Raw genomic sequence first — 13,111 nt, 5'->3', positions numbered from 1 at the left:
TGACTATAAAAATCAGTTTTTCTTGATTTGCATGAAGAAAACTCTCTCATTGAGTTGGCTTACAGTTGGTATTACTGTCATACTTCTCATATTTTCACGCAGTTCTATCCTATGACATAATCTTCTAAGGCAATGCAACTAAGTTCAGGCAGTAATTTACTGTCCAGAAATGTTTAAAGTTTTTAACTGAACATCTTGCAGAAGCCTCTTCATGGACTTCAGATTTCTTACTGTTATGGGCCAATACATGTGTTCCCTAAGTATATTTGTGGTTAATCATGAGACTAAATTTAGGATGAACCATGCAATTCATAACCACAGTACTAAAAGTAAAAATAATTTCTGTGTAGATATATATCCTTATCTAGACTCACACTGTAGTGCAATATTCTGGTGCAAAAGGTACCCCATCCCATAAATATGTGTTAGGTCTATAACTTTGCTTCCACCATTTTTTCTCAAAGTTTGAGGCTTCATTGTGAAAGACTGACAAAAAATTTATGATTCAGTGTATTAGCCATCACTGACTACTACTTTCCCCCATCTTTTGGGCAGCATATGATTCCACAGTGGAAGAACTAGGTGTCTTTCTAGGAGATCCATGTATCGGTCCAATTTTACACTTGTTAATATGACCGGAATTGCTGGTCAGCAGGCTGTGTGCCATTGATTGAAAAAAGTGGTAATCAGAAGGAGCAATGTCTGGAGAATATGGAGGGTGGGGTAGGATTTCCCATTTCAGCACTTCCAAGATTGTACAGCTTTTGTGAAGTGAGGTTAAGCAATGTCAAGCTCCAAAAACACCATTTCATGTCTATGTATTGTGGCCATTTCTCTTTCAGTGCTCAGTTCAATCTCAACAACTGATTTTTGATAATGATCTCCCATGATTGCTTCAGTTGGTTTCCATAACTTTAAAAACCTTCTCTCTTCCACCACTGTGCCAGTCTTTGACATCAAAATCACTGTTCTTGGAGTATTGAAACAAGTCTCTGCCTATTCTTTCACTAATAGGTGGCTCACCATAGGACTTACCTAGCTTTTTATGAGCCTCAGCCATAGAATTCTTCACATTAAAGCACGAAACTGAAACTTCGTGGAAATGATGAGAATTGGGCTTGTAAGTTGCTGTATTTAGTTGAGAATGAGTTCATGATGCAATCACTAATTGACTGATATTTTGATGGTGTTATGTTTACAAATTCCTAAGCTAATTGTATGACACTTTTAACACATCACCTGGAACACCATTTGCTGCTACTGCCATCTATTGCAAAATGGCAGAAGGAGCACTGTAGACCTGATACTTCTTTAAATTTAGCAGCAATCAGTATATATGACCAGCTTTTTGTGCTGGCCTTTTTGTGTTAGAAATTTGAAAAACAATTAAGAAGCTTCAGGTGTATTGCCACATCTGAATAACCTATACTGTATGATGCTTAGTAATATGCCTACCAGTTCATGAGAACTACTACTCAAAGTATATAAATCTCCTTGGATGAAAGAGGACATCATTTCTGGTTGGTGCACAGCAATTATAATTCCCATTGCTAAAAGCCTAATTCACAAGAGGCAAAGCTGTACCAACCCCTGCATATTTTCATCTTGCACTGGTGAAAGTCTTGACCATAGGATAAAGAAAAGGTTTAACTCGCAGAGGTTCGTACCCAAATCCCAATATGGTTTCTGATAGGGCAAAGGTACACTTTATCAATGGAAATTCAGATTATGTGTTGGAAGTAACAATATTTGTCAGCATTTTTTGTCAGTTGCAGCAGAGTTTACAACACAGTACTGCCTATACTATTACAACAATTAATTTCTGGGGCCTGCTTTCCCACTTTTCTTTGGCTTCCAGAAATTATTATTGGGTGGAAAACTGTGCATGAAATACAAAAATGAATTAATTGGTCCCCAAGTGCTGACCTAAGGATTGCCGCAAGGAGCAATTCCAAGACATCTTCTTCGTGTAGTGTACACTCAAGAACTGTAAAATACTTTTAAATAAAAAAATAAAGTTGTTGTGTGACAATGATATCTATATTGACATTTAGACATCAGTGGCTTCACCACGTTGGAGAATAAACATTGTTTTTCATTTCACCAAGTGTCATATTCAATTTTTCAGACAGTTGTACACATTTAAGAGACAAGTTGTTCCCAGACTGAAAAAGTAGAAATGTGAGTGGCATTGTCTTACTACAAACTAGTCATTGTTAATTTTGCACAGTGATGGTTTCAATAAAATGATCAATATGACATAAAAAAATTAAAAAGTTTTGTGAAGACTTCATAATTTTTGTACTGACACTATCATAAACTTAATAATACATTGTGATGGTTGCTTAAGAAGAGCCATTGCACTGAACGTATTGTGAACCCTTTAACAGTGACATTATTGTAGGGTAGATCGCAAGCAGGGGAAAGAGATTACTGAGAAAGTCCCAGTCCCTTGCAGCAGATTCAAAAAAAAAAAAAAAAAAAAAAAAAAAAAAAAAAAAAAAAAAAAAAAAATACACTTGAAGAATAACCCTGTCATGCATAGAAGTATCTAAGCATGGTCTGAGCAGGACAACTAGTAAGCACATTAGCATACACAATTTACACAGCACTGTGAAGAAAGAAAGAGCATGATCATCCCAGTACTCATAGTCCCTATGAGATTTGTGAACAACAATGCCACTCAATCATTGAATATCAGTCAAAGAATTATTTGCAGAGGAAGATGTGCACTATTGTGCAGGTTCCACTTTCATTACACTCTCAACAGAAAATTGGAAGCTGGGTGCAGTAAACCATAGATTTTGAAGTTCTGATGGTAGTTTAGATCCTTCCCCCAGTACCTATAATATAATATTTATTTTTCTTCTTGGGTAGTTACTTCTCTGTGTGTCTTATTTTAAGTCTTCTGCAGTTTATATATAGAGCATTGTATCACAGAGTTACTTTGGCTTATACAGTGCCACAAAATATGGAAAAGGGAGGAATTTATTTTTATTGCTTGCCTGGCTCTAAATATTTTGCTTGCCTAGTTTTATGCTGCATGCTTATCAGAGTTTCTGATATCACTGCAAACAGGTGCGGACAAGATCTCGGTGTACAGAGGCAAGTGAGTTTGCACCACCGTCTCCTGAAAAATTGTGGGAATGGAGAGAATGGCCAGCTGAAGGGATGCATGAACGACCTGTCTACCAAGATTCACAGGACAGAAAACATCTCCAGGAAGTTGCTCATCATGCTCTCCATGCTGTGTTGGCTTTCTGTGTCATGGTATGTAACCAGAAAACAACCTCTGAGAGTGCATATTCATCTAACAAATGTTTAAAAAACTTTATTTCTTCCAAAAAATATTCTGAAGTTTGTGGAAGTAAGTGCAAGCATGATAACTGTTCCACTAATGATCTGATTTGGGGAAAAGAAGTATTATCTCCATGTTACACAAAGCCATTGACAGGATTTTTTCAGTTAGAAGAGCAGGTACATGTTAGCTCTCATGAAACAGGTATCTCAAAACTCCTCAGTACTGAAGAAAAAACCAAGATTAACAATGAAGTCAGACGTGTCAGGGACCAAAGAGTTCATTATGGAAAAGAAGTGGAAAATATTTTAAATAGTAGTAACAGCAGCACTGTTTCTGGGGACAGTGGTGACCTAATCATAGCAGAAAATGAAGATGAAAATGAACAAGAAAGCATTACACCTGTACTTCATACAGAAAAATCATCAGATTATAAAGACAAGGTTCTAACAGTAAAATCAAATGATCATTTAACATCAGTAATTAGACAAGAGTTCATTTCTCAAGCATCTTGTACGGGCTTTCAAGAGGGACATCAAGATAAACCAAGAGTATTGAGGGACCAGCTTTGTAAATGGAAAAAGTCTGTTCCAGGTGCCACCAGATCAGAGTTACATTTTCTGAGACAAGATATGAAGAATTTATTCACAGAAGAACTGCCCAAAACTATGAATGATAATGTGACATTAGAAGATTTGCAGGACCTTATTAATTACACAGCATTGTTGTATTGTTTAGTGTGTTCTGTGCCACAAAGTGCACTTGCACATTACATAAATTCTTTGACTCCTTCAAGTATTCTTGAATGGCTGTCTGAAGTTTCACAAAACATGCAGATAGAATGATTATCTGTTTTTTTCTTATCTCTACCATACTCATTTCAACATACTATTCCCTTTTTTAGAACATTATTATTGCATTGTAACAACTTTGTTTCACACATTTAAAAGCTTGATTGCGTCATAGAAGGAAATTTGTGCTGACTGTTGATAATATGTGACATGATATTTGTGGAAATCATAAAATGTCAAACCTGTCTGAAATTTTGTGTCAATGTTGTTCTAAATAATCTTTTTACCAAATTATACTCAGAGCACATGCCTGAAGATGGTGGTATTTTTTGCAAAAATGCTGGATGCTTGATTGTTGTATAGATGTATTGAGCTAAGCTTTACATTTATTCATTTGTCTTACTAAATAACTATTGATTCAAAATTTGTCTTACCTAAGTTCCACTCTTAGAATCCAAATATAATTTAACATAAAATTGCTTCATTATAAATTCTTTATTTGCATAATTATGTTTTCCTTGTGTAAAAATGTAATTCTACAATATCAATGAATAAATCATAAATGTCTCACATAATTTTTTTTGCTTTTGTTGATTTTGTATAGGAGTACTGAGGCAAAGCCACTACGTAACAAGTAAAGATAATAAAATATAGAAAACAGGTAATGATTGTAGTCACTAGTCACTGATTACTATATTAAAAATACTTAAAGTATTCCAAACAAATTCTTGTGTCCAGCAAAACTATTGCCTCTTAATGCCTTTCAAATGTGTGCTTATACATGCAAACAGAAATAGCCAAAATTCTTGACATCATCTAATGCAGGTCTGATAAATACTTCACAAAAGTAGCATCTTCATCCCAGGACTTATCTGTAATATATGGATATTTTTGTACAGACTACCATCAAAATTTCAAAAATAAGACTTATTGGGTGTTAGTGTACCCATAAAAATTTATACAATGTTAATCTTTTCACATAAACAACAAAATAACCTTTATGACATAGTTATACCCTCTCCTTTCCGATCAGGCAATTGGTATGAGATAATGCAGTTCCAACTCTTTTTAGGTTCCATGCCCATCAGCATCACTCTGTGGCATAATTTCCCTTGTGGGTTCAGTGAATAATGCATGGATGTTGTCATGGTAAATCTGGACTTATAGCTAGGATTGGTCAATGCCTCCAATACTGTAAACTCTCTGCATGCTTCAGCAACCACTACTAAGCATCATGGTGGCGCATTGTGTGTCATATGTCATAGGGAATGAGGACCTTGGCTTTTCTATTGAAACCAAGGGCTAATCTTGTGCTGTGCTGCATAATTATAAGGCGGATGGCTGTTAAGTTGAAACATTGTGTAAGTCTTGTCTAGGTAAGTGGAGCTTTGTCTGGATCAACATTTATTTTCCTACCATCTTGTGGGATTCATAAGGAGCCTACAATTTCAAAACTGCATGATGCAGGATGATTGGCTGTTGAGTTGAAATGTTGTGTAAGTTTTGTCTAGGTGAGTGGAACTCTGTCTGGATCATCATTTATTTCCGTAGCATCTTGTGGGACTTCTAAGGAGCCTACAGTTCCAAAGTGAAAAATTGCTAGTGCCATAGGAAGGTCTGTAGTTAGTAAACATGTACAACCCAACAAGAGAACTCGTGAGATTAGTCCACCTGAGGATGCTCAACCTAAACTTGGAGCAAAATATTATGACAAAATACATAACAGAAGTAAGACTGTATTTAGATTCTACAGAAGAAAGAAGATTTAATAGTATGTTTCTCAGTGTTCAGCTGAGTTGTTATTTCGACTTTGTGCACAGTATTTCAGTGACCAACCCTACTGTCTTCTTCATTTGCTGCAAGCTGTACACATAAGAGCACAACTTACAGCACCTAAAAAAGATGACTAGGTTGTTCATTGAAAAATTGTGCAGAAAATGGGAGCAGCAGCTCAACTTGTAACATACTGCTACAAAATGGTATTAAATATTGAGGGTGAAAACTGATCTTTTAGTTTGACTGATAAATGATTCACAGACGATCTTACAAAACACTGGTGTAATTTATAGGAGAATGTTACTCATCTTTACGTCCTTTGTTATGGCTAGAGTGATTGTTAAAAATCTTGCTTATCTGCAGTTCAGATTAATTTTAGGTTCTCCAAGCACGTGGAGTGTCAGGTATGGACTCTAACTAAATAAGGTACATCAAATTTTGATCAATCTTCATTCTATATTATAGGTCTTTACCAAAAAATTGAAAATCCAGAATGTAAGAATGATGTTTGTGTGTGAGTTAGGTTTGCGTGAAAGAGTGTGTGTCTGTGTTGTCTAATTCAAAAGAAGGCCTTTTGGCGGAAAGCTTACTTGCTTAGCAGTCTTTTTGTAGTGACTGCCTGCAACTCATCTCTACTATATGGTGAGTGACAATCAATCCTTTTCATAATATTTGCATAAGTCTTTATCAAATATATTAATTTTGGCAAACTAAGAAACCATAGGTATGGTATAGCCAAACACCTGGCGCTACTGCTTAAGCCTCTCGTGGGTAAATGTCCCCACCACATCAAGAATTCTACGGAGTTTGTTAAGACACTCAAGGAGTGGCGTCTTGACAAAAATGATATTATGGTCAGCTTTGACGCTATATCCCTTTTCACAAGGGTACCGCTAGAGGACTCCCTGAAACTACTGGAAAATCATTTCGATGAAGACACAGTGGAATTATTCCGCTATGCACTCACGACCACATATTTCCAGTGTGGCGGCAGGTTTTACCAACAGGTGGATGGAGTCGCTATGGGATCCCCACTGGCACCATGTATCGCTAATCTGTACATGGAATACTTCGAGGATATCGCCTTGGAAACAGCACGCCTTAAACCCAAGGTCTTTTATCGGTACGTGGACGATACTTTCGCGGTCTGGCCGCATGGCGAAGACACACTAACGGAATTTCTGAACCATCTGAAGAGCATACACGAGAACATCAGGTTCACAATGGAAATGGAAGAAAATGGGTGCCTACCCTTCCTCGATATCCTTATAAAGAAGAAAACGGACGGCACACTGGGACACTCGGTCTACCGAAAGAAAACGCACACAGACCTGTACCTCAACGCCAACAGCTGACATCACCCAGCACAACGGAAATCCATGCTCACTACCCTGGTCCACAGAGCTCATGACATATGCGACAAGGACAGTTTATCTGCTGAGATTCAGCACCTGAAGAAAACCTTCCAGATGAATGGATACTCTGATACGCAGATTAGACGCGCTCTCCATATGAGCAAGAAGAAGAAGGAGAAGAACCTTCAGGAAGATGAGAACAACAAAAGTCTGGCGTTCCTCCCGTACACAGGACCACCCACGGCCAAGATTGCCAGGATACTGGAGAAAAACAAGATAAAAACCATCTTCCATCCTCCAACAAAAATCAGAAATATGCTGGGCTCAATGAAGGACAACTTGGGTCTAAAAACTCCGGGTGTCTACAGTATTTCCTGTGAATGTGGGAAACAATATATTGGGCAGACGCAGCGTTGCAAAAGGCAACGCATCTCTGAACATGTGAGAAGCATCCGCCTCGGACAAAAAGAAAAATCCGCGGTAGCGGAGCACAGCCACAGTGAAGAACACACGTTTCAGTTTGAAGAAACCAAGAGACTGTGTAGAGCGAAAGGTTTCTGGGACTCAGTTATTAAAGAGGCAGTGGAGATACGGGTTAGTGACAACCTGGTCAATCGGGACAGTGGCTTCCAACTCAGCAGCGCGTGGAATACAACATTATGAAGAATGAGACGAGAGCGCTCCGATGGAGGTAAGTCATTGGCGGCATATGGAATAAACAGGCCGCACCGAGACGAGACGCCAGGACCCGGCGCCCGCGGCTCCCCCCCACCACGCGCCGCCGCGCCAATTCCGCTCGCGCCTGATTGGCCCGACCCGCGCCAAGGATGCAGAGATGCCCGTGGTCCAGCGGCTATAAAGACCCGGACGAGACGTGAACCCGACACTTCGCCTGAAGATGGCAAGTAAGAAACTTGCTGAAACGTTGCTGGAGAACAACGCATTGACTCGGCTGTCAACCCGAGAAGAATTTATCTTCAAGATTCACCGAGAAAGCCTGCATTCTCATATGTAAAATCAAGTTTCTCGAATTTCTTTGAAGCTTTGTAAATCCAGCAGACAGCCTTTTTAAGTGTAAACACAATTATAAACTCAATTTCTAGTGAAATTATGTATGGCAACGTTAACAGCAATTTACGAAACATTTTAGTTGTAACCACAACCTGTGTATTGGGATATGCACCAGTCCCAGCACTGAACAATTCATAAGAGTGTTTTACAGCCTGTCATGTTACAAACTGAACACTTGGAGGTACCATTATAACACAACTGTTTACAACCATAACTTCAGTAAAAGGACTGGGTTGTATGGAGATACCTTTAATATGGAAAGTGTTCAACTTGAGAAAGAATGAGAGCCTGTATAGTAGATAGCACAGAAGGATGCTGTGAAGGCTGAGGCAGGGAGTGGAGAAACTGCCTGCCTCTTTGCTTTTTTTCTGCCTGATAGATGGCCATGGTCAATGTTATTGGCTGACCAAAATATATTGCCTTACCAGAAGATGTCGTCGTCAGCTTTCTTGTGTTCCATTGTTTGCCATTTATAATTTCCCATTTCCTTTTACTTTTTTACACACACCACCTCTGCCAAAGAGGGAAATTCTAGTTCTAGTACCTCCTGCCGCAGAAGTCGAACACGCGCCAGAACAAACGGACGTGGCCAACCCACAGAGGGCTCCGCATCCGTGGCGGCTCTTCCGCGCAGCGGCTCTCGGGCAGCGAGGGTGCCACCGATACACCACGTGCAGACCACGGCCAATGGCTGCTCCCTCCAGTTTCGTATATAGGGACCCGCTCTGACCTAGTCCAGTCAGTCTGGTACCCGCTCTGGATTGCGTCTCTATCTCAGCAGTACTGCGTTCTGGTCGTTGCTCATTGTTGACATTTGCCTGGCTCTGGTTCCGAGTGGATTTACTGTTGGTGTTTGGTGTTGTGGTTTCTACAAGCCTCCATTGTTTATCTCTTCCTTGTTGTGTCGTTCATAGTCGGTCGTTGTCGGTTGTCGTTGATCTGTCGTCCGACTCGTCCTTGTGTTTACCCGGTGGTGCGTGCTCCACCACCGGCAGCTTCCCCACCTGGCGGCTCCGATCCGCAGCCCTAGATGTTCCCGCAGTTGGTTTTGGTTACTACACTAGTGACACTTGTGTGCAGACATAATGCCCTTGCTTTAAGCAACAAACAGCCAAGAAAACCCTACTTGATGTTGTTTCAGTTGGGTAGAACAATACATGCATTGTGATGGAAAATACACATTTTAGTAGTTGCATACATAGTATTAATAAACTATTGATACAGCAGCCAGATAACACATATATGCAAATGGAGGATTTGGCCAATAGTATCCTGGAGGTATCAGTTTATTAAAGAGGTTGCTTGAAGAAGTATGTATTTGTTGATGTAGTTGCATTCATGAAAAATTTTTTAGAATCATGGATACTATTCTGCTCTAGAATACGTCACCTGCTGCCATATTTCTGTCAGTATAGTCTTCTCAGCAGCAGACAGTAGTACTCACAAACATCAGAAACACACTCCAAGGTAAAAAATTGATTTATTGTAGGGAAAACTTAACAAACAGGAAGCCAACAATGTGTTGGGCCACCTCTGTCCCTTATACCAGCAGTTGTTTGGCTTATCAGTAGTAACTCTCACCATGTGTGTGGGCATTATCTTGCAGAAATGTGAACTCAGTATGGCTTGCTACGAAGGGCAACAAAATGGGACATAGACTATCATCGATGTACTGCTGTGCTGTAAGGTCGCCACGGATGACAACCAAAGGGGTGCTGCCGCAAAAATAAATTGCACCCCAAGCCATCATTCTGTTTGTCAGACCACATGATGGGTGACAGTCAGGTTGGTGTTGTGCAACTATCCAGGGCATCTCGAGACATGTCTTCAGCTAATAATCTCATTGGGTGGAATGCAATTGTCTTCAGTGATGAGTTTCACTTTGCATTGAGCACCAATGGCCAGTGAAGATGTATGTGAAGATTCCTCAAATAAGATTGGCATATCAACATGACTGTTACGCGCCATGCAGGCTGACAACCAGGAGTGGCAGTCTGAGGTGCCTGTTCTTTTCATAGCACAGTATCCCTCTGGTTGCCAACCATGTGACCCATACAGCACAGTGGTATGTCAATAATATTCTAAGCCCCTTTTTGTTGCCTTTCATGACAAGCATCCTGGGCTTACTTTTCAGCTAGATAATGTCCACCCACATATGTTGAGAGTTTCTACTGCTTGTCTTCATGCATGCCAAACCCTACATTGGTCATCAAGGTTGGCAGATCTCTCCCCAGTTGAGAATGTTTGGAGCATTATGAGCAGGACCCTCCAACCAGCTCAGGATGCTGACAATCTGATGGGCCATTTGGACAGAATTTGGTACAGTATCCCTAAGGAGGACATCTAACTACTCCATCAATCAATGGCAAGCTGAGTAACTGCTTGCACAAGGGTTGGAGGTGGACCAGTGCATTACTGATTTGCTCAATTTGTGAACCTCTTTCTCGTAAAAAAATCATGCAATTTTTCTGAAATTGTAATCATTTTTTTGTCTGCACATGTACATCACATCTATTGATTTCCATCTTGTTGGGATAATTCCTACGTAATGCATCATTTTCGTTGTCTTAGAATGTAACATGATGAAGTTTAACAGTGAGCTGTAAAAAGCACGGTCATTTATAATACCATTTAACAAGTGCAAGCTCTAAGAATATGTTAAAGCAAGGTTCACCTGCCATATGGTGAAACAAAAAACTTATCTTTGCGATGTCATTTGTAGTGATGGTGAAGAAACAGACACACAGATGCCTAAAATTAGTACAGGGAGTTAGACACTGGCAACTGGTGAAAGTTTCAAAACCTGCAGCTGCCCCTGCATATGTGAACGTTTGATAACAGCAGACCAGAACATGTTCCCAGGCAGACTGCAGAACTTAACTGATACCAGTATTGTAAAATCTACCAGGACTCTTCTATTGGAGTAATCAAAGAGAAGCAGGGATGAGGAATTGATAACACATTGGATTATAATATCTTGTGCCAGGAAAAGGAAACTGTACCCAGTTCAGAGGCGAAAGTAACCAAGAACAAAAACTCCTTTCCCCCAAGTTTTTAATATCTTCTTGTTTATAATTGAAAGGCAAAACATGCATATTGTGTCAAAAATGGTCCAGGAATAAAACAAACATAATTGGAAGCATTGTTAAGCAATAAACAAATAAAAACAGTTGTGCAAACAACATTGAACTCTAAGAGAACAGGTGTTGCAGAAATGATGCCACATGGATGTCAACTATAATGATTAATTCCTCATAGTGAGAGTCAACATTGCAACTTATAATAAACAACCGAATACAAATACATTTTCATGAATTTTGATGTGCTCAAATTATTCAAGGAACCAAGAACTGGATGAAATTTGAAGTAAAAAGCTCTGAAATATTTAGTGAGTCATAGAATGTGTATCAGAAAGATGACAAAAATATTGTCCTTTTTTGAGGTCGAATTTGAGTGACTTTGAAGTTATCTAGACATGTGTAACAATTTTAGGTGAAATCAAGTTAATTGTTGGATGGGTTTTTATCAACTGTGACAGTTTTCGTCATTCAAAGATAGTTTACACTTAGTAGTGTAGAAGTGCCCTGATCTTGCAGTATTAGTTGAAGACTACTTTAACCTAATGAGTCTAGACTGGCACATCTATGGATTCATTGCAGAGGGTACAGACAAGCCAATCTTTTGGTTGTGCTTGAACATGTTTTCTGAAAACTGTCTTGATCAGCTAGTTCGGAACTCCAGATGCAATGGAAATACTTTGCACCATGTAGCTACAAACAGGCTTGATCTTATCAATGGTGTCAGTATACGTAAAGACTGGGATTAGTAACGATGTTCGGATAATAGTGGTGACAGTTACTAAAAGTTAATAAATCAATCAAGAAGGCTAAGAGAGCATATATTTGCTAGAAAGAGCAGATATGCATTTGCTGACATCCCACACAGTCAATGAAGGACATCATCTCGTTCTATTATGATGGACATAGAGGAATTATAGTCAAAGTTTAAACAGATTGTAAATTGCACTGTGGAGAAGTATGTGCCAAGTAAGTGGATTAAGGTTGGGAAAGAGCCACTATGCTTTAATAATAAAATTTGGAAATTACTGAGGACTTGAAGACTGTTTTACTCTCAGTTTAAAAGAGAACCCACAAATGACAACAGGCAGAATTAGTAGAGATTCGTGCATCTGTAAAACGATCAATGTGTGAAGCATATAACAACTACGATCATCATATCTTCGCAAAAGATATTGCTGAGAACCTGAGAATATTCTGGTCCTATGTAAAATCACTAAGCAGTTTGAAGGCTTCACTTGTTGATCAGTCTTGTGCGGCAATAGAAGATTGCAAAAGGAAAGCCGAAGGTTTACATTTTGCTTTTAAGAAATTGTTCACATAGGAGGATCATACAAACATACCATTATTTGACCATCACACAGCCTCCTCTCTGGAGGACATTGCAATAGGCATCCCTAGCATAGAAAAGAGCTGAAAACAAATAAGACACCAGGTACAGTCTTATCCCAATTCAGTTTTACAAAGAGAATTCTATGGGCCCTTACTTAACTTGCATTTATCATAAATCTCTCGCTCAATGCAAAGTCACAAGTTACTGGAAAAGAGCACAGGTGACTCCTGTATACAAAATGGGTGAAAGAATGGACTGGCAAAATTACAGACCAATATCCTTAACATTGGTTTGCTGCAAAATTCTTGAACATATTCTTTGTTTTAATATAATAAATTTCCTTGAGACAGAAAAGTTTTTGCCCACAAATCATCACAGATTTCGAAAGCATTGCTCGTTCAAAACTCAAC

General features: G+C 39.1%; 1 protein-coding gene across 1 annotated transcript in view; it reads left to right on the top strand.

The window, feature by feature from the left end:
- The window catches only part of LOC126267408 (uncharacterized), a 42,516-nt gene extending 37,850 nt beyond the window's left edge, over positions 1–4,666 (top strand). The window contains exon 2 of the mRNA XM_049972637.1: positions 3,079–4,666. Coding sequence (XP_049828594.1) covers positions 3,079–4,143 — 1,065 coding nt within the window. The 3' untranslated portion in view covers positions 4,144–4,666. The remainder of the gene's footprint in view (positions 1–3,078) is intronic.
- Positions 4,667–13,111: the final 8,445 nt, after the last annotated feature.

The sequence above is a fragment of the Schistocerca gregaria genome, chromosome 4 (assembly GCF_023897955.1).
Source record: "Schistocerca gregaria isolate iqSchGreg1 chromosome 4, iqSchGreg1.2, whole genome shotgun sequence".
NCBI lineage: Eukaryota > Metazoa > Arthropoda > Insecta > Orthoptera > Acrididae > Schistocerca > Schistocerca gregaria.
This window is presented reverse-complemented; position numbering and strand designations above follow the sequence as displayed.